The following is a 22138-nucleotide window of genomic DNA, read 5'->3' on the forward strand; positions in this document are numbered from 1 at the left end:
GGGCGGAGTTGTCTATGGCCGTGAGTTCCCTGTGCACGTCTCTGTTGTCCCCCTCTCTACTCTGGGTGCTTCGGTGCTTCTAGCACAGGTCTATGGGTAGGAGGAACTAGTGCTGGGCCTTCCTTCGACAGCTTCTTAAGTTTTGAACAGGCCAGTCCCTCAAAGGTTAGGCTGTGCCTGGGTCCAGCGCCTTCATGTTCCTTCCCTAGAAAAAGATCTGGAGAGGCGTGGAGAGGAAGAGTGAGAGGCTTACGGGTCATTTACCAGGCCTACTCCGGATTTCCAGGAAGCTCCGAAGCTGTCCTCCTGACGTGTGAAGAAACCTGGTCGAAGCCAGGCTGGCTATGAAGAGCGAAGCTTCGACTTCTGCAGCCCCTTTGAAAGGGCTCGTGGGCCCTCTGCGGAGCAGCGAGCCCGCGCTCGCCCTCCCGGCTGTGTCACCCGCGGTGCACCTGCTGGAAGAGGCGGCCGACCTGTTGGTGGTGCACCTGGACTTCCACGCCGCACTAGAGACTTGCGAACGAGCCTGGCAGAGCCTGGCGGAGGAGCCCGCGAGTGGCACGTACGTGCTGGGCTGTGTTCCTTTTTGGGGAGGAGCTCGGTCTCAGAATTTCTGGCATTGCGAGATTGCGCCAAACACCTTGCCCTCCCTAGGGGATCCTCTCTGAGAGAGCCTGGTTGCTCATCCTGCACCCACAATACTGCACACTGAAGTCAAATCATGCAACAGTTTGGAGGGGCGCCACAGCCAATTCTTTACAGTGCAGGAGGACAGGGTGGACGTGTGTTAAGTGTTCAGTCGTGAGGAAGTTAAGTAAGCAGGTAGCAGCCTCCTTTAGGAACCCTCCTATAGGGTTGGGGATTTAGCTCAGTGGTAGAGCGCTTGCCTAGGAAGCGCAAGGCCCTGGGTTTGGTCCCCAGCTCCGAAAAAAAAAAAAGAAAAAAAAAAGAGGAACCCTCCTATTTATTCCTGGCCTTGGCAGATCATGGAAAATGGGTGTGTGGGGTGGGGGTGGGGGTACACTGTTCTGGTATTGTTGAAGGACTGGGTGAATTGCCTTTAGGAAACCCTTTCTTTAGATTGCTCTTTCTAATGCATTGGCCTCCTCTGGCAGCTGGGGGCACCATTTCTCTGTGGAGTATAAACCTTCACGGTGAGGAGGGAGTAGGCACAGTAGTCAGAGTTGACAGCAGAGAAACAAAAACTGGAGAGACTTGACTGTGCTTTTAGGGAGTATAAAGGGTGCACATTGAATGTTGAGGGCTTTGCTTTGTGGCCCTTGGATATAGTTTTTTTTTTTTTTTAAAGATTTATTTTATTTATTTCATGTATGTGAGTACACTGTCACTGTCCTCAGACACACCAGAAGAGGGCATCAGATCCATTACAGATGGTTGTGAGCCACCATGTGGTTGCTAGGAAATTGAACTCAGGACCTCTGGAAGAGCAGTCAGTGCTCTTAACCACTGAGCCATCTCTCCAGCCCTTAGATATAGTTTTACTTTTTATTTATTTTTATTTTTCCTTTTCATTTTGAGACAGGATTTCTATGTGTAGCCCTGTCCTGCAACTCACTGTGTAGACCTGGCTGGATTCGAACTCAGATATCCACCTGCCTCTGCCTCTTAAGTGCTGGGATTAGAGTAATGCCACCGCTGCCCGGCTGGACATAGATGATTCTAAAAGATCACTTAAGTTCCGATAGGAGCAGCCAGCCAGAAGCCTCACTCTAAGCCCGTTTCTCAGTTAGCACACTCTCAACTCCCACTCTCTGCCAGTGCGCACCCGCTTGCTACATGTTCGAGGTGTGCTGTTCCCACAGGATTACCTTCGGTTTGTTCAGTTCTCCTTCCATTCAGATGCAGAGATGTGTGTTGTGCTCTAAAAGGTTTCCAGAACTTAACTTCAGGGTGGGATGGCAGCCCATGAGACCTGTGGTGAGGCCTGGGCCAATAAATAACAGAAAAGGTAAAGGTAGTAGCCTCTGAGTTGGACGCTGGCTTCCCGCCCCAGCATGGATGATGGAGTAGAGAGAGGGGAAACGAGAATGAAGCTGACTTGTGTTTTTCCGTTGTCAGTGTTGTGGAGGTGAAATGTTCCCTGTGTGTAGTGGGGATCCAGGCTCTGGCAGAAATGGATCGATGGAGAGAAGCCTTGTCCTGGGTCCTCGGGTATTACCATGTTCCTGAAAAGCTGCCTCCCAAAGTCCTGGAGCTATGGTAGGTCCCCGTGCCAGTATTGGGTCAGGGTGGGATCATGGGGCCTTGTGAGTCAGAGTCTCCCAACTCCTTTGTCCTCATTCCTAGTCAGTTCCCTTTGAATTCGGGTCTCCTCACTGAGTTCAGACCTCACACCACGGCAATTAAGGACAAGGAGCAGGCATGTGTGGATGTGGGTACACATGCATGTGTGCGTGGAGATCAGAGAACGGTACTTGGAGTCCTCTATCACTCTCTGCTTTATTCTTTGAGGCAGGGTCTCTCCATGAACCTCATATTCCTTCGTAGCTAGGCTGAGAGCCAGCAAGTGCCTGTCATCCCCCTGCCTCTTCCCCTCAATGCTGGCATTACCGGTGTGGGTGGAGCCATGTCTAGCTGGTTACCTGGCTGCCAAAGTCCGAACTCTGGGCCTCGGGCTTACACAGCTTTGTTATGTGTAAGGGTGTTTTGCCTGAGTGTTAGTCTGTGCTGCATGCATTGTATGTCTGCACTGCACGTGTGCCTGGTACACATGGATGCCAGAAGAGGGCATTGGATTCTGGGGAACAGTGGTTACAGGCAGTTGTGAGCCTCCACGTAGGGGCTGAGAATCAAACCTGGGTCCTCAGGAGGAACAACCGGCACTCTTAACTTCTGAGCATCTCTCCAGCCCTCAGTCTCTAACTCTTAAAAGAAAGTTATTATTATAAAAAATAAGGTTATTTGTGTGTGCGTATGAGTGCCAGTGCCCTTGGAGGCCAGAAGATGGATATTTCAGATATCCCAGAGCCTGAGTTATAGGTGGTTTTGAGCTGCCCAGTGTGGGTGCTGTGAATAAAACTCCAGTCCTCTGCAAGAGCAGCAATACTCACTCTTAATCACTGTCTCCAACCATCTAGTCTCTAATTATTATTATTACTTTAAGATTTACTTATTTTATGTATGTGAGTACACTGTCACTGTCCTCAGACGCACCAGAAGAGGGCATTGGATCCCATTATAGATGGTTGTGAGCCACCATGTGGTTGCTGGGAATTGAACTCAGGACCTCTGGAAGAGCAGCCGGTGCTCTTAGCTGCTGATCTCTCTCTCTCTCTCTCTCTCTCTCTCTCTCTCTCTCTCTCTCTCTCTCTCTTTTTTTTTCTTCTTCTTCTTTGGAGCTGGGGACCGAACCCAGGGCCTTGCGCTTGCTAGGCAAGTGCTCTACCACTGAGCTAAATCCCCAACCCCGCTGCTGATCTCTAATTCTTAACAGTGTCCATGCTCAGAGGGACAGGCTGGAGGACCTGGGAGGGTAGGATTATAGACATTTATGGTTTTGAGGAGAAGCCACCTGTAGATCACTGACTCTTCTCTTTTGGGGACTGTGTTGTTTCGGACACAGCATCCTTTTATACAGCAAAATGAAAGATCCCGAAGCTGTGCTGGGTGTGGCCGGAGCCTGGCTCCAGGACCCAGATAACCAGGGCCTTCCAGAATATGGATCGCTGGCCAAACTCCACCTGTTCCGGCTGCTGCTACCCTTGGGTCGCTTGTCAGAGGCTGAGGAGCTGGCCGTGGGCTCTGCGGCCTTCAGCGAGGAGCAGCGGGTAGAGGCGCTCCAGGCCATCCACACAGCACAACAACAGCTCACACAGGAGCATTTGAGCTCCCAGGAGCCCCAGAAGCTGAGGCAGGAAGGTAGGACATCAGGGCTTTGTGGCTAAGGAGTTCTGTGGCATCCCCTGTACAGTTCTGAGTTTCTTAAGCCTAGGAACTTAAGACTAACTCTGTTGTATACAAACCAAGCAGGCTCTGAAGTTGGAGCGCAGGGAGAGTCTGCACATGGGGAGGTGTTGCGGGGTCTCTTGACACTGACTTGAAAAGTCGCTTCCCTTTGGGGTCTGATCAGGTGTCTCCTTGGGATCCTCTTGCTAGGGTTTTTTCTTCCATCATGCTGTCTTGGAGCCGTTAACTCCTCCTTTGAACACTGGCCCTAACATACACATAGCTTGGGCTGGAGAGAAGGCTCAGTGGTTAAGGGCACACTGACTGCTCTTCCAGAGGTCCTGAGTTCAAATCCCAGCAACCACATGATGGCTCACAACCATGAGATCTGATGCCCTCTTCTGGTGTGTCTGAAGACAGCTACAGTGTACTTATATAATAAATAAACCTTTAAAAAAATACACTCATAGCTTAAATATGTAACTTATGAAATAAAAATGGCCTTCTTCAGCTTTGGGTCTTTGCGCCCGGCCTCCTATCTGCCTTCACCGAACTAGAGCTTTTGTTTGAGTGTTTTGTTCTCTTAGCTGAGGTCAGCCATGTTCTTTAGCATATAGTTGTGCTATCCACTGGCTTCTGGTAGCATCCTTTTTAAGATTTATTTATTTATTTTATGTATGTGAGTACACTGAGCTGTCTTCGGTTGTGAGCCACCATGTGGTTGCTGGGATTTGAACTCAGGACCTCTGGAAGAGCAGTCTGTGTTCTTAACCTCTGAGCCATCTCTCCAGCCCCTTTCTGGTAGCATCCTTAACGAGGCAGTGGAGCGCACTTGGGAGAGGGATTGGTCTGTTCCAGGAACTTTAAAGGCCCTTGGCCTAGACCACCCTTCCTGCTCAGGCCTTTCAGTCTCTCTTGCCTCAATCTGCATGTGAAGACTTCCAGGGCTAGAAAATCACCTGTCTCCAGAAACAGGGCCTTCTGATTTTTAAAACAAGATATATTTCATTTTAAATTATGTCTGTGCATTTGCCTGTGCTTGGATATGTGCGTGTGAGTGCGGGTGCCTGTGAAGCTTGATTAGAAAACTCGGGTTGCATCCCTTTTATTTGCCGTGTAGTGGAATAAATAAACGGAACAAAGATTTAGATACGGGGAAGATGGTTACAAATTAAAAAAAACAAACCAAAACACAGAAATTGACCAGACTGAAAGGCTGTACAATTCAGTGAGCTTCTGCACGGTTTGAGTAGCCATTTGGAGGCGAAGCCGGGGAGTCTCACACTGGAACTATACTTTTCCATCAAATACATTTTTATGTGCTTATCCACCACCAGAAACAAAATATCCATTTCAGAGCAGAACTAGAACAGCAATTAGTTGTATCCCCTCTTTCAGCACTGTCTGTCTTTGGACAGATTAGCGATCAGTAAGCCTTCTTCTTTTTAAAATTTACAGGAAAACCTGTTATTTTAATCAGGAAACTATAATCATGTCCTCCAAAGTACTTTTCTGTGTAGACCTTCTGGAATAGATTCACTTCTTTTGTTAGCAGGTTGTAGTTTCTGGGGGTGAGGGGTGCCCAGGCCCACCGCCATTGTCTTAGTTAGGTTTTGTTGCTGTGGTAAAACACCAGGACTAAAAGCGACTTGAGGAGGAAAGGGTTTACTTCAGCTTACATTCTACAGCATAGTCCATCATTAAAGGATGTCAGGGCAGGAGCTCACGCAGAGGCCATGGAAGGATGCTGCTTACTGGCTTGCTCCACAGGACTTGCTCAGCCTGCTTTCTTATAGAGCCCAGGACCACCAGCCCAGGGATGGACCACCCGCCACTGTGGGATAGCCTCACCCCCATCAGTAATTAGGAAAATGTCCCACAGGCTTACCCACGGGCAATCTGGTAGAGGCATTTTCTCAGCAGAGCTTCCCTCTCCCCAAACAATTCTCCACGTGAGAATGAGCACATCTGTAACCTGTGTGGCGAGTTCTGTCAGGATGGGCTTTGCTTGTTTTGGGGCTGCTGGGATCATGACCTCATTCACATTCCCAGTCTTGAGTTCTCTACTGCCTATATTAAAGGCCCTCCGTTTCTCCGTGTTAACGATGGGCCACAAGTATGGCTCTGAGTTATTTTACACAAGTCAGTCCATAATATGAAGAATGCTTACATGGATGCGTAGGTCTTGCATGCACGGACTGCGTCTTCATACAGCCTGTCCTTAAAACATCTTGAGATAGCAGTGGACCTACCAGACCACAAAGATCCGTGCAGCTCAGTGGCAGAATGCTTGCCAAGTGTCTACAAGATCATGGGATTCATCTCCATCCAAATCAAACCAAACTCCTATGCAAACCAAACCCCTATGCAAACGATGCCTCTTTTTATTTTTAAGCTTTTAGTATTTTCTTTTGAATTGCTTAATGAGTTGTGCAAGGAAGTCATTCTCATTTGGTTTGGATTGACTCTTCAGATCTGATTTGCCTGACTCACCCTGTGATGACGCTCTGTCCCCTGGCCAGGTTCATTTCCCCGTAAGTTGCTGTCACTGCTGATGCTGCTTCGCCGCCTTTGTGGCTCTGCGGTGAGCCACCTTCTCTCCCAGCCCTTTAGAAAGGGCCTCCTGGCTGCCTTGATCCTCTGTCTCTTGGTTCTACGGTTTGATCCAGGTGAGTGAAGGGGTGTGGCGGCAGGGTCTGTGAGAGCCTGGGAGGGCGCCACCTCCTGTGACATTGAGCCTGTCCCACAAAGAACTAGAGTCTACCTCACCTGGGGGGGAGACCAGGCCCAGATCCTAGGAGAGCAGTTGGAGAACATTTCCCTGCTGCTCTGCATGCCGATGGACTCACCTGGGCCCTGCTCCATCCAGGGGTGACTTCTGATTAGAATGCAATGCTAAGAAGCTTTCTCATAGTAAAACCTAAATTAGTTAAGGTCTCCTGGCTCGTGTAATGACCCTGAAATCGTAAGTGAAAGTCTGACATATTTTAGACGATGTGGGTGAAAAAATGTGAAACAGCTAAATGATATTCTGGTTTATAGACTTTTCCCCTGATTGATATGTGTCAGTCCTTTGGGTGATTAATCTCTTCTGCCTCACTGTGGAGTAGAGGTGAGACTCGGGAAAACACCTGTGTAGTGGACACTCAGATATGGGACTCTGGGCCACAGTTAGGTGACTGACTGCCGTTCGAGAAACACAAAAACAAAAGACAAGTCTTACTGTATAGTGCAGAATGGTGTCGAACCTTCTGTCTCTGCCTCCCAGATGCTGGGGTTGCAGGCGTGCACCACCAAGCCAGACTTTCCGAGTCACTCTCTGTGGGTTGTGAAGCAGTCTGTACTTTCTCAAGAATTTAGATGTAGATAGGATTGTGCAACTTTCAAAACCAAGGAGAAATGAGAAGCCTTTAATTTTCTTTCATTGTTGGTTGAGAAATCTAATAACCAGAGTGACTAGACCAGAGCCACACAGTTCGCCTGGTTTTAAACCTTTGACTTTAGGTCCCTGTTTTCCTCACCTCCCCTCTCACTTGTTGGACTCTGAGCAGGAATGTCCTCTCTGGACAGCTCTGTTGGTTATACAAGAAAGCCACCAGCAGCTTCCAGAAACAGGACAGAAATGAGGGGTGAGCAGAGACACCCCTACCGTGGGAAGCACATTCTCAGTGCTGGAAAAACACGTTTGAAAAGGGGAAGTTCAGTTCCTGTGATTTCCCATCTGTCCTTGACTCTCTACTTTGCATAGTTGATAAGAATTTAGTAGAAGTTCCTTATGACTTCCCCTAAACCCTGATCTCCTAAATGGTGACCAAGAAAACCATTCAAACTTGGGTGTGTACTGAGCAGCTCTCCTCAGGAGAGGAGGACCCACATGGGGGGTGGGTGGCGCTGCAAATAGAATTTGGGGAGAAGGTCAGTTACTTTAAAGAAAAATAACAGGTATGGAGGGCTGGGCATGCATGTGGCATACATACATGTAGGAAGGACTGGGTTGCATCTCCAGCCTTAGAGGAATAAACACCTTTCTTCCCACTGCTCCCACTATGCAAGCATGCGTGTGCGCATGTCTATATGTGTTTGTATGCGTTTGTGCATGTGTGTGTATGCATGTGCGCGCGTGTGTGCACTGTTGGCTACTCCACATGGTGATGATAAGGATGACAGTGGCCAGGGATTAAGTTGAGGCCCTCAGCCCTGAGGAGTGACTATTCTGTCACTGAGCTGCAGTCCCAGCCCTTCTGCTGTAGTTTTTGAGTCTCTTCACTTGCCTTGGGGTTGCAGGTATGTGCTACCCCATGCCTGGCTTTCAAGTGAGTATTTAGGATTCGAACTTAGGTCTTCACACTTTTTGGCAAGTACTTTACCGAGCCATCTCCTTAGCCCTAAACACTGCTCCCCCCACTTAGAGGAGCAGGTCTGTGTGTGTCTCATAGCCTTGCCCAGGCTGGCCTCCAGTGCCAGCTGAAGCCCCTGTCCTAGCTCTCTAAGGTGCTAGGGTGTTTAAGAGAGAAATATGTATTCCTTATTTTGGAGGCCAGGGATGAGCTCAGATACCACACTTGCCTGGTATGTACTAAGGCCTGGGTTCAGTTCCCAGCACCACAAAGAACTTGGTGTGGTGGCTCCCACCTGGAGTCCCAGCATTAAGAGGCGAAAGCAGAAGGCCCAACTCTGTCATCCTTGCCCAACCTGGCCAACCTCCCCAAATCAAACTAAAAGTAGAAATATGTATTTTTTAAGTCTGTAATCCAAACAAGGAAACGAAACAAATGGTAGTTTTTTGTTTTTTGTTTTTTGATTTTTTTTTTTAAATTTTCAATGTCGTTAATTCGTGGTAAAATACGTCAAACTGTCCTAAGGCTTCAAACTGAAAGGCACAGAAAGGCAAAAAGTGCAGTGAAATTTTTCCAAATGGCTCTCCCTAGTGGTAGACGTTGCTCCCATGGTTGTTAATTATTTCTTTCAGGAAGTGGAGTTGGGGCTTAACAGACATTTTTTAGACTTAAAAAATATGTATGAGGCTGCATATGTGGATGGGTACCACATGCATGCCTGGTTTTCTTGGAAGCCAGAAGTGTCAGATACCCTGGAACTGGTCGTGAGCCTCTAATGTGGGTGCTAGGAACTGCACCCAGGTCTTTGCAATAGCAGCAAGTGCTCTTAACTACGGAGCCATCGCTCCAGCCCCGAAGAAAAATTTTAACAGAGGCCTAAGCATGGAAAGTTAGGAAAGAGGCATTTGGAAGAAAGCAAGACACACCTGAGACACGCCCGACACCAGAAGCTCGGTGTAGGCTTCTGAGAGTCACCAGCGGTTGTGTAAATGCCAGAATGATTAAGATGTAATAAATCTGGATTTTTTTCTAGAATATTTAAAGTTATTGTAATTCAACTGGAAAAAAAATTTTCAGAGAAAGTGAAATTTCTTGTTGCCGAGGAGGCTGCGAATAGCAGGAAGCCTGGCTGTGTTTTCTAGCTGCCTCGGAGGGGCTGAGGGAAGAACACTCACGATAGTCTCTCCTTTCCCACAGCAGCTCCTTCTTCACTGCCCTTCCTCTACCAGCTGACCCAGCTCTTCCGCCGGATCCAGAAGGCCACGCTTTCTCGGCTCTACCCGCTCACCCTCCGGGACTGAGTGGTCCTACGTGGCTGCCTCTGCTTCTTACAGTCCCCATCTACAGAAGCGGAAAAGCCGAGCCCAGTGGCTGGGTCCCAGATGGCACCATGGCAGTGGGCCCATTCGTTCTAGGAGGAGGAGCCAAGGCGGGAGAGCCATGGCTTGCCTGTGAACCCGCCCTTCCGTATCCCATTGTGGCTGGCCTCAAAAGGAGTGTGTGAACAGTGGTGCCCGAGGCCAGCGCACAGAATTCTGCACAGCTCCTCAAAAAGAAGGGGTTTAGGAGCAGGGACTGGGTCTTGAGACATTGTGGTTTCTTGACAAAGGCAGAGGGTGACCTTCCAGATCGGGCGCTGGAGGAGCTGCGATTCACAAACGCGGTGGAGCGGCCCTTAGCCATTTACCTCTGAAACCCCTCCACAGCTCAGTACCTGAATTCAGTAAAACCGGAGTCCTCTCTTCCCCCACGCCCCTCCCACAGAGGCTGGGATCAGTTCACCATCCCCTCCCATTGGTCCAGCTTTCTGCTAGAGGCATTTTTCTGTTCAGACAGGATGTGGCTTCTGACCCACCCAGGTAGCCACAGGAGCAATGTGAGCCTGCCTGACCTTATCTCTGGGGAATGTGATCTTTCTTGGTGCCGCTGAGTCTTAGCACAGTTTGCCAGCATGCCTGGGGCATGCACTGCTCTCTGGGACCCACTGTCTTCCCACTCTACCCCACCACCTTTTGACCTGTCCAGTCCCCTGTGTCTCACCACTGACTCTCCTTGGTCCTTTCTCAGGGTCCTAGTTGTCTGTTGTTTGAATAATGCCCAAGTCTCTGCTCCTGTGCTGTGAAAAGTAGGCCAGGCACAGGGCTGGGAGCTGAAAATGGAACTGGGTAATCAGGTGAGCTGTAAGATCCGAGGGGGCTGGGGGTGGGGGTCAGAGGGACAACCCCAGGGAGGAGGCACTGCACAGGCCTCAGCATGTCTGTGTAAGAAAGTGCAGAATACTCTGGTGCCGCCAGGATGGAGGCCCTCAGCCGGCCACCCACTCCGGATCTCTGACACCGGATGGCAAGAGTGCCGAGAGGGTTTGCTAGCCTTTCTGTTGGTTGATTTTTAGGGACTGTGAGCCAGTAGCTTTTCTCTAGAAGAGGAAAACTCACAGACAGAATTCCATCAAAATCCTGAAGACTTGGTAACTAGAACCATCTTACAAAAAAACAAAAACAGACCCTAGATCGCTGGGGAGAGAAAAGGACTCCGGAAGGTTGAAATCCCTTGGCCATGACTCCTTCACTGTTGCCCAACTTGGCCCAGAAGGCCTGGGCTCAAGTGCTGAACTCCACCCTCCAGCCTCTTGAGTGTCTGTGACTCACACACCTTATGACAATGGTTTTGAAATGTGGATCTGCATGTTCACTGCCCTAGAAGAAACTCCTTAATGGCTTCCGTGGCCCACAGGATAAAAATCCAGATTCTCTTCAGTGGAAACTTAGGCCCAGTGTTCGCAGGCTTGGCTGACGGCTCCTTTGCCGTGTTGCCCTGCTCCCTCAGCAGGCTGCGTTCTAGCTGCCAGGCCCTCCTCAGGCCTCTCTGTCATGGCTTCGCTGTAACTGCTGGAGGGTCTTGTAGCGGCTCTGCCCCAGATCCTTGGCTTTCCAGGCTCCCTCAAGAGCTACCTAGCATCCTTTGCTTCCCAGCCTCTGCCTCCCGCCCCTCCTGCAGGAAAGCGTGGTGGTGGCAGGACTGTTTGCCTCTGAAGCCGCAGAGCAAGGCTGCACAGTGTTTGAGTCAGGCTCACGTTCCTGCTCTGCTGTGTGGGTGACTGTTGGCCAGGGCTCAGCCTTCTCGGCTACAGGTTGGTCCTCTTCTCACAGGGCCTCTTCCATGAGTGAATAGGGCTCTTTTGGCACTTTCCACAGCCCTGAGGGACAGTTCTTGTGAGCCGTGGCTATTCCCAGGCACAGGGGTGAGTGAGTGATGGGCACGTGCTTCTGGTGCCTGCGCTGTCCTGTGCTGTGAAATCCTGAACTGATCAGACCAGCTTGTCTTTCTCCTGATGCTCCTCAGTGTCGCTCTGCTGGTGGCCCATGGGGCTCTGGCTATTTTACCTGACTGCCGCAGGGCTGTCTGTACCCTCACTGCCTGCCTATCAGGTGAGGAACTCGAAGCCCAAACTGCTGCTGTTACTTTGACCTTTCCAAGGATGTAGGCTGGTCCTCAGCTCTGGGCTTAAGAGGTCAGAGTGAAGGGAGGGCCGGCCTTGTTTGGTAGGCCAGCACTGCAGCCATCAGCCAAAGGCAGCTTTTGAGCATTTGAGTTGTGGCTCACCCATGTGGACACATGCTGTAATTGTAAAACATACACACTGGATTTCAAAGACCAAGTACAAAAAAATAAAAATTAAATTAAAAAAAAACTGGAAGATTTTTATATTGATTATGTTGAAATGATAATATTTTGGATATATTTGGTTCAATAAAATTGAATAAGCTAATTTCAGCTGCCTCTGCTTTCTGTAGTGCGACTTCTAGAATGTTTAAAATGTCTTACGCTGCGTGCACTTAGATAGCGCCATCCAAGACACCTCACACACTGGCTGGTCTCAGAGGGGGATCAGTGTCCACGAAGAGCAGTGCATGCTGGGACTGGGAGATGTCGGGTCTAGAGAGTCTCAGTTGCAGATGGTATCTTGCAGCCACCTTCTCTTTTAGTTAACGAAACTGAGACTCAGAAAGGTGAAACCATTTGTCCTAAGTCACAGCCTGAATAAGACCCAGGCCTCCTGACCCTCTAGTGTTCTATCACTGCCCCCCCTCCTTCACCTGCAGTCTTCTCTGTCATTCTCTAGCCGGAGTTAATTGTTAATAGGCAGATGTACCAGGGAGAACTAGATAGAATTGACCAGCTCTCCGGTGTCTGCAGTGTGTGACAGGGAATAGACATTCCAACTTAAGGAGTGCCTAGGACAGCAGGAGCAGCTGTCCCATGTTAGGCAGGAGGCTGGGCTGGTGTGGTGGCCGGATCAGGTAGGGGTGGGCAGGCAGCAGGATAGCCAGCTCCTGAAGGAGATAGGAACTTCTAAGAAGATGTGACGTGTAACATGCCCTGCTTTTTGCATGTGTATGTCTGCATGTATGTATATGAAGGCCATTAATATGTTATAGTTCTATGCATACAAAACAATGCATGAGGTGTAGAAGGGTCATTATGGGGAACAAAGCCTGTCCCTTCTATGCATTCATTCCCATGTCCCGTTTCCTGCCCCAGAGGGAACTGCTGCTGGGTCCTCAGCTGTGTTCACCCCTCCTTCAAGTTTTCCTTTCTCTTACAAAATGAAAGTACACTGTTTTACACACCCTTGCCACACTTAGATAAAACAAAGGAAAACCAAAACTGACTTCATTGATCAAGGTGACTTTGCTCCCTGTGCACACAGGCAGACCTGCCCCACTTTTCACAGTTGTGTGTCAAGATCACTTTCTCCTTTAGAAACAAAAGCAGGCCCTGGGGAGATGGCTCAGTGGTTAAGATCACCTGTAACAGTGCAGAGGACCTTGGTGTTCTGGGCGTGCACGTGCTGGTTCAGCCATCAGCATCTTCAGTTCCAGGGGATCTGACCTCCTCGGGTATCAGGCACACAGTAGTGCACATACACACATGCAGGCAAAATACTCATGCACATAAATGAGCCTATGAGTTAAGAAAACAGCCCACCTACTGACCAGCCAAGTTTTGTGACGGTGTCTGGCCACATGGCCTGGGTTGGCCAATAGACTGCAGGATGAGGTGATGGTTCTGCTTCAGCCTCCTGGGTGCTGCCACCCTGGCCTCCAAAGACGATGCTCAGAGCTCTTAACAGTTGCAGGCAAAGGGCGGCTGCTCTGGCCACCTGGGTGCTGCCTGGGCAGCAGTGTTGGTGTGTCTGGGTGGAGGGCAGGCCGATGCATACTCTGGACTTGGAGGCTTCTCCTAAACCCAGTCTCTCTCGAACGCTGCCAGAAGAAATGGCTGAAAGAGAAAGGTATGAGAACGGTGTATGGGGAACGGTCAGCCTGGCTCTCTACTCTTTGTATGGAAAAGCTGCAGCAGGGTCAGTGGGCTTTGACCTTCCAATGTGGCGAGTTTGCCTCTGCCTTAGGCAGGCTGCCTGTTCCTTGCCCTGGCTATTCTCACCCTGCTCGTCAGAAGACAGCTGAGAAATGCTTAAGTGTGGGCCCCTATGTTCTCTCCCTCAGTGTTTTGTCTCCCTCCCTTGGTCCTTCAAATTAGAGGTTAAATGCCATGCGCACGATGCTTTGAGAAGTTTAGTAAGACCTGCCCTGGATTAAGTAGATCCAGATGTTAGCCTCCAGATAAAACACATGCTCTTCTCTTTTATGGTGCTGGGGGTATTGGGGGGGTCTCACACCTGCTAACCATAACCTCTCTCAACTCAGATACCATTTTCCCTGCCTTAAAGCATTGCCTCAGCCTGTTCACCTAGCTGAGGTCTTGCTTTTCACAGCCTCAGTTGGTTCTGAGAGAGAGAGAGAGAGAGAGAGAGAGAGAGAGAGAGAGAGAGAGAGCATGCCTATCATTATAGTGATTGTTCTATATTATTATCAAGTATGTGATTAATTTCATACCATATCCAATTTATAAACTTAACATATTCAGCCATTATATATGTGACTGCACATTATATATGTGTGGAGGTCAGAGGAAGACAACCTGTGAGAGCTGGTTCTTTCCCTTTACCATGTGGGTCTTGGGAGCTTGGGGCTTCAGGCTGGGCTGTAAGCACCTTTACGTCCTGAGCCATCTTGCTGGCCCCCAATTTATTATCTTTATCATATATATGTATATAATAAATATGGGAAGGAACACACACACACATCTCTATATTAAGATTGTCCACTATCCTCAGTCTTAGGCACCCACTAGGGGAGAGTTTCATTTCTTTGGGTAAGATAGAGGTAGTGTGTGTGTGTGTGTGTGTGTATGTGCATGTGTATAGCGTGATGATCCTCCTAATAAGGTTTGTCTCAAACTGAACTCACCATGTAGCAGAGAATGACCTTGGACTCCTGGGTGTTGCACCTACTCCCAGCTGCTGGGGTTGCAGGCCTGTGCTGTGATGGCCGTCAGCTTTCTACAGTCGTCTGTTTTGTTTTTAATATAAACACTTAACCTCAGCAGCTTGCACTTGAGAGGGTCTGAGGGGTAACTGGGCATCCGCTGCTCCAAGAGAAGGGAAATGAACTTGGGAGGGCTCCACTGGGGACAGTGCCGGAGAAACCTAGCATGACCACATGGGCCCACCCTTCACCCCCGGCCAGGGTTTTGTGGCCCACTGCTGGCCTTACTGCTATGGACCCAAGATTACATCTCTCTCTTACTTTCTGGTAGCATTTTGAAACTTTTTAATACCCCTTGACCCTTTCGTCCTACCTGAGGTGGGAGTGTTAGAGTAGAGGGACACTGAAAAGTGTAAGATTGTATTTGAAGTCTTGGTTGAAAATCCAAAGAACTTAGGGGTTGGGGATTTGGCTCAGTGGTAGAGCGCTTGCCTAGCAACCACAAGGCCCTGGGTTCGGTCCCCAGCTCCGAAAAAAAGAGAAAAAAAGAAAAAAAAAAAAAAAAGAAAAAGAAAATCCAAAGAACTTTTGTAGACTTATTTCAGTTTGAAAAAAAAAGCCACTTTAACAATAATATTAGTGTTATTTCTGTGGAGATGTTTCTTGGGTGGAGAATCAATTTGTATGGCTAAACTGTAACCAACAGTCCCCACCTTCAGAGGTGTTAGGCTCTGGGGAAAAATATTCATACTTCTTTTTCCTATATTGGTGAGAGAACCCAGGGTCTAGACCAGGATGTGGAGCTGTGCCCCAGGCTCTGCTCCAGCCCCTCCGTATTTTTTTTTTAAGATTTATTTTATTTTATTTATATGAGTACACTGTTGCTGTCTTCAGAAGAGAGCATCAGATCCCATTACAGATGGTTGTGAGCCACCATGTGGTCGCTGGGATTTGAACTCAGGACCTCTGGAAGAGCAGTCAGTGCTCTTAACCATTGAGCCATCTCTCCAGCCCCAGCCCCTCCATCTTTGCAGGAAATGTGTATCTTCCCATGCTGGCAGTACAGCATTCCTAGCTAAGCTCCATGCCTTCTCCTCCTCTGTGGGGCTATGGAAGCGGACATGTGTAGGGAGGTGGGGGTACTCTGGGGCTGTGTGTGGAGGGTATGGCCTGTGGGGGTCCTTCCCTTACCCTTTGCTCTCTCGGAGTCTAGTTTTACCTCTGTGAGTCCAACCACCACTGCCATTATTTGGAAGTTTCCCGGCTCTGTTCTGACCATCAATGTTTGCTTGACTCCGTTTCCAGCTGCAGAGAGAACTTGGACCCATGTCGTGTCTGCCATATTCCCCTTTATTCTTGTTCCTTGTTGGTTTAGTTCATTCCAACATTCTCTGTTCTTCGTTTTTCCATAGTTTACCTAACATGTAGGTACTTGATGCTCAGCTATGGTCCTCTTTCTGTGGGGCCAACGCTGTTGCCCCTACTAAAATACGTTTCCCTTTCTAGACATTTTTATTTTTGCACTTAATAATAAGTCATTCACGAGTGTAGTGGCGCACGCTTTAACCCCAGCGTTCAGGAGGTAGAGGCAAGGTGGATCTCTGAGTTTGAGGCCATCCTGGTCTACAGAGTGAGTTCCAGGACAGCCACAACATCCAGGGCTACATTCATTTCACTCAGTCAAGAGACATGTTTCGAGGAGGCTTAATAGAGTGTTCTTCCTGCCACATACTCCTTAGCTGCGTGTCACCCTGCTCAGTGTGTCAGCCACCTTTCTAAGTAATTTCCATATATTAGCAAACTGTATCTTGCAGCACATCAGTGAGGCAGGGCTGGAGATGACAGGCAGATATAGCTGGGCTCGCTTTGGCTGCTAAGGGGTGCTGGGATTGTAAACTAGGCTGACTGGCACCCGAGGTCAAATTCTTACCTTCCATTGTTGCGTCTAGAATGAAGCTAGATGTGTAAGAGGACATGTGATAAGGATGAGTTGGATGAAGTCGGATTTTGGTCTTGAGCGTCAGAGGAAGGATTAGAAGCAGCAGAAGTTGGGGAGCAACAAAGGCAGACATCAAGACTGTGGAGGTGAGAGCAGGGAGGAGGCAGCTTTTGTACTGCCCTTGCTCAGCTCACTGCCAATGGCAAAGACAGCTTGGTGGTTTCACCGAGGTACTTGGGTGGATAAGCCACCACTCCTGGTCACCACTGACCTTAGCTGGATTCCAGCAGATAAGCTGCCTCTTCCAAGAAGAGTCACTTCGTGCCTATCGTCCCCTTTGGTCCTCTTCAAAGAGTTGTCTGAGAGTCTGCTTCCTCTCCTTAGTCTAGTGCAAAGGTGGGAGCTGGCAAAATTGCCTATGCTCCCATACCTGATGCTGCCATACCTGGTCCTGGTCCCTTTTTGGCAGTGGATGCAAACGAGCCTCCTTCTGGTGAACACTCTTAGATCTGGGACATTTTGAGGATCCTAGCTGCTCTCTTTGTAGTAGTGTAGTGTCCAGTCCCTTTCATGGAGTTTATGATCTCCTAGGGAAGTGACAAAGACTTGTTTTTATAGGTACTGCAGACAGTGGCCAAAAGATATGCTTGTGTATGTGCCTGTGTGTGCACGTGTGTGTGCGTGCGCGCACGTGTGTGTGTGTGTGTGTGTGTGTGTGTGTGTGTGTATGTGTGTATTTTAGAACTTAGAGTCTTGTACATGCTAAGCACAAACTACTGCCAAGCCCCAAGGATTAGTAATTCCTTCAGAGCCTTTCTCTTTTTTTTGAAACAAGGATTATGTGATGGTTTGTTTGTGCTTGGCCCAGGGAGTGGCAGTATTAGAAGGTGTGACCTTGTTGGAGTAGTTGTGTCACTGTGGATGTGAGCTTTAAGACCCTCATTCTAACTGCCCAGAAGCCAGTATTGTGCTAGCAGCCTTCAGATGAAGATGTAGAACTCCCAGCTCCTCCTGCACCATGCTTGCTTGGATGCTGCCATGTTCCTGCCTGGATGGTAACAGACTGAACCTCTGGACCTGTAAGCCAACCCCCATTAAATGTTTTTCTTGTAAGACTTGCCTTGGTCATGGTGTCTGTTCACAGCAGTAAAACCCCAACTAAGACAGTATATACTGAGAGGAATAAATAAATTAAAAAACCCAACAAGGTATATGCTCCATGGTGAACTTTGCTATATGAGGGAGTGGCCCTGTGAGATGGTATTGAGGAGTCTGGTTCCTGAGACCTAAATATGTGAATTGATATCTTGGTTCCCATTGTTTTTGAAAAATCATGTTTGCAGTGCCTCAGTTTCTTTAAAATGTGCAGGAGGTTATCTGAGCTGACTTTCAACATCTTGAGGGATCTAAGCTTTAGGTGCTAATTATAAGCCTAGGGTGCCTGAAGCAATTGACAAAGGAGATGGTAAGTTTTTCTTCGTCCTTTGACCTTAATGGCCTCTGCATTTCCTTCTCTGTGCTGTCTTGACTTTCAGCTCCAAGTACTCACTGTTTCCTGTTCCCTTCTAGTGAGCTACATGTGTGGTGTGTGTGGTTAACTGGTGTCATTAAAAAGTCCTTCCCACCAGAGGCCATGTTGGTGTCTGTGGTCCATCCTGCAGCCCCAGGCCGAGATGAAACCCGAGATCCATGTGGTGTATGCGGTCCGTGCTGCTGACTGCTGACTTGGTGATGTCCTGGGCTTTGCTGCCTTTGGTGTCCATGCTGATGTGAGTGGCATGTGTAGCTAAGACCCCAGGTCTGGGCAGCCACTGAGGGCCATGAGTGGATCAGGGTCTAGATATGGCAAAAGGCTACGCTGATGTCTGTGGCCCTTATTACCACTGAAGGGCATGTAGATAGATGTCTGTGGTCTGGACTGCCACCTGAAGCCATGTTGATGTCCAAGGGTCCTGCCGAGCTGGTCCTGCTCCTTTCTGGCTGCTGCTGGGAATTGAACTCAGGACCTCTGGAAGAGCAGTCAGTGCTCTTAACCGCTGAGCCATCTCTCCAGCCCCAGAGGGGGTGGTCTTAAGGTTGTCCTGAGATCTGCTCTTTCCTTGGTGGTAGCCTGGTCACAGGTGCCGTAACCATGGGGACTTGAAAAGGGGACCACTGTGTCTGTGACATTATGGCCCAAAGGTTCACCCTTTTCCAAATGCCCCTCAGACTCTGAGATATTAGGACTGGGATATTAACACTTAAGTACCAATGTACTTAAGGCGGTATGGGGTACAAACACTCATTACCGATGTCAAGTACTTGAGTCCAGGTTGTTTCATGGTAAGATACTGCTTGCTGATGGTCACAGGCCATTGGCACCTGGACGTGGAAGCTTCTTCCTAGTTCTTTGCACAAGGTAAACTCCATCTTTGGCACCCCTCACCTGGCAGCACCATTCAGTTCTAAGCCAATAGAACATGGACATGTTCTTCATGCAAGGTTTGGCTTCCCAGTTATGCGGTCACAGCCAGCATAGTTGAAGTCTCCAGGCCTCTGGCATCAGACTCTATTTTTTACCAGTTGTTTAATGAGGACTAAGAATCAACTTCTGCGGGTCTCAAATTCTTTATCTGTACAATGAAAGTAATGAAAAAATTTCTGTAGGGTGTTGGGAGAAGTAAAGGGAATAACTCACAGAAAATGTTTGCTCAACGTCAGGAAATACTACACAAATAAATATGAACATCACAAGGAGGCCTGTGTCCCAGCCCCTCAGAAGGGTGAGGCTGGTGGACCCAAATCCTAGTAAGCTTAAGGTTACAGCGTATTACTCAGGTAACACTGTGACAGTGTCTCAAAAGTGAAAGCTAAAAAAGAAGCTGGGTGGTGTTGGCTCATGTCTTTAATCCCAGCACTCTGGAAGCAGATCTCTGAGTTTAAGGCTAGCCTGGTCTTCAGAGCAATTTCCAGGATACCGGGGGCTACACAGAGAAACCCTGTCTCAAAAATAAAAGGAGGAGGAGGAGGAGGAGGAGGAGGAGGAGGAGGAGGAGGAAGAGAAAGGAAGGAAAGAAGAAAAAAGAAAGAAAGAAAGAAAGAAAGAGAAAGAAAGGAAGGAAAGAAAGAAAGGAAGAGAAAGAAAGGAAGGAAGGAAAGAAAGAAAGAACAAGGACTGAGGCTACAATGGTTGTAGGGTGCTTGTCTAGCCTATACAAGGCTCGAGGCTCAGTCTTCACTACCACAAACACAAATATATATATATATATATATGTATATATTCATATTCATTCTGTGTAGACTAACTTTTCCTGTTTATTCTGTAGATGTTATCTCCTATTCAAATGGGTATGGCTCAACTTTCAGGCCGTTGCAATCGTTCCAGTGATGTGAACTCACTCTGTAGACAAGCATACCAGAACTATGTATGTCAGACCTGCGGGCCAGACTGCAGTGGAGGCTGAGGCATTCCCTTCAGGAGGCTTTTCAAACGCGCTATGGGTGGCTGCTTTCTCACAAACGGTCTCTGTTTGCAGAAAGGGGATTTTTTTTTTTAGTTGTAAGTAATAAGGATAACATGTTTAATTTTGTTAATTATAAAATTGCAAATAAATATTAACAGTACAGAAGCCATGAGGCATTTTACATAGATGCCATTAATTTTTACATTATAGTCCATTTGTGGTATATGACATTTGTAAATACTTAACTTTCTCATTTGTTTTAAAAAATGGTTTTTCCTCTTCAGTGTTTATGCCCCTGCTGTTTCAACAGGACTTCCTTTCAAGTCCAGATCTTTTTTTTTAAAATTTATTTTTATTTATATGAGCACACAGCAGCTGTCTTCAAACACACCAGAAAAATGCATTGGATCTCATCACAGATGGTTGTGAGCCACCATGTGGTTGCTGGGAATTGAACTCAGGACCTCTGGAAGAGCAGTCAGTGCTCTTAACCGCTGAGCCATCTCTCCAGCCCCAAGTCCAGATCCTTTATTTTCTTTCTTTTTTAAAAAAATTTTTATTAGATATATTTCTTTACTTACATTTCAAATGTTATTCCCCTTCCCGGTTTCCTGTCCATAAGCCCCCATTCCTTCCCCTCCCCCAACCCCATATGGGTGTTCCCCCTATACATCCCCCTTACTGCCCCCCCCATATTCTCCTGCACTGGGGGTCCAACCTTGGCAGGACCAAGGGCTTCCCCTTCTACTGGTGCCCCAACAAGGCTGTTCTCTGCTACATATGCAGTTGGAGCCCTGGGTCAGTCCATGTATAGTCCAGAAAGGGGATCTTATTAGGTTTCTCCAAGGAATGGAAATGTTTTTATTTACTTATCGATCTAGACATAGATAAAAGAGATTTATTTCATTTACATAAGGCGAACTGGGGCTCAAACCCAGAACCTTGCACCTTGTAGGGTGATGCTGGACCATCAAGCCACACCCCCAACTCTGATGAGATTGATCAGAAAGATTGGTGCATGCTGTTATGGTGGCTAAAGTGCTAAGTTGTGCTGTAGACCAAGGAGAGTCCATGCTGTCAGTTCTAATCCAAGTGCAAGAAAGCAGAGAAGCTACCTTGCAACTTAAGCTTTGTACTCTGTTCCGTTCCTCATTCAGGCGAGCCTTTCATGTTTAGGAAGGCATCTGACTAACCTGATGTTGATTTCATTCAGAAATGCTCTCCCAGATACACCCAGATGTTTGACACCCTGTAACCCAGTTAAAGTAGCACCACACACACACGTGAACACTCATGCACACAGGAATGGGAAAACCAAGTCCCTTTGTCTTTCAGGACTTATCCTCAGTAAAGGCACACGGGGTATCAGCAAGCATCCCGGAATTGCTGAGGTCAAATCATTTTAAGAACAAGGACTTAAATATCGAAAAGAAGCACGTACTTCTTTTATTTTTTAAATTACCATATTTACGAGGTCCTATGTGATTTTTTTTCCCATTTTATTTTATGTGTGTGGGTGTTTCGCCTGCGTGTGTCCGGGTACTGTGCGCATGTAGTAGAGCCCAGAGAAGAACATCAGATCCCCTTGGACTGGACTTCCAGACAGCTGTGAGCCACCACCTGGGTGCTGGAGCCTGAGCCTGGGTCTTCTGGGAGAGCAGCCAGTGTCCCTAACCGCTGAGCCATCTCTCCAGCCCCCAGTACACATTTCTTACTCTAAAGCTCCTGCCAGTCTACTCAGGCTGCCAAAGCAAAAGACAGAACCGGGCAGTGTAAAGGGCAGGATGTGTTTTCTTGGGCGGAAGGTCCAAGATCAAGTGCAGGTAGGGTGAGATTCTCCTGCGGCCTGTCTCCTTCGTGTGCAGCTGGCTGCCTTGCTGTGTCCTCACGTGACCTGTGGGACTGCATCCCGAGACTCTCTGCCTCTTTTTATAAGGATACCAGTCCTGTTGGAGTAGCCCTCCCCCCCCATAACATTTTTATTGATTCTCTGGGACTTTTACATCATGCACCCCAATCACACTTCTCAGTCCTTCCATGTCTGTCTCCCCATTCATATAACCCTCCCCCCCAAAAAAAGTAAAAATAAAAAAATAGAATAAAAAAAACCCCCAAGTCCAAATGTGTTATCTATACTCACTGGAGCATGGTCAAACTTTGAGCAGCCTGCCCCTTAAATAG

The 22138-nt window shown here is 48.2% G+C and overlaps 1 protein-coding gene across 2 annotated transcripts; it reads left to right on the forward strand.

The window, feature by feature from the left end:
• Positions 1–4: 4 nt before the first annotated feature.
• Positions 5–12012, forward strand: Pex26 (peroxisomal biogenesis factor 26). Of its 2 annotated transcripts, none has more exons than XM_087656977.1 (5): positions 5–562; positions 2080–2220; positions 3584–3879; positions 6429–6575; positions 9444–12012. In XM_087656977.1, the coding sequence occupies exons 1-5, from the start codon at positions 345–347 to the stop codon at positions 9542–9544; spliced, it is 903 nt and encodes a 300-aa protein (XP_087513103.1). In that variant the 5' UTR covers positions 5–344; the 3' UTR covers positions 9545–12012. The 2 variants fall into 2 exon arrangements, with proteins under 2 accessions (XP_087513103.1, NP_001100088.1); NM_001106618.2 differs by having other exon boundaries at positions 29–562; positions 9441–12012.
• The last annotated feature ends 10126 nt before the right edge of the window (positions 12013–22138 follow it).

The sequence above is a fragment of the Rattus norvegicus genome, chromosome 4 (assembly GCF_021556685.1).
Source record: "Rattus norvegicus strain SHRSP/BbbUtx chromosome 4, alternate assembly SHRSP_T2T, whole genome shotgun sequence".
Taxonomy (NCBI): Eukaryota; Metazoa; Chordata; class Mammalia; order Rodentia; family Muridae; genus Rattus; species Rattus norvegicus.

Bases quoted from the DNA above. Each gene is read 5' to 3' on its own strand.
- Pex26 (NM_001106618.2), top strand. From the start codon at position 345: ATGAAGAGCGAAGCTTCGACTTCTGCAGCCCCTTTGAAAGGGCTCGTG. The intron at 563-2,079 runs GTACGTGCTGGG...TTCCGTTGTCAG, and splicing joins GAGGAGCCCGCGAGTGGCAC to TGTTGTGGAGGTGAAATGTT. The intron at 3,880-6,428 runs GTAGGACATCAG...TCCCCTGGCCAG, and splicing joins CCAGAAGCTGAGGCAGGAAG to GTTCATTTCCCCGTAAGTTG.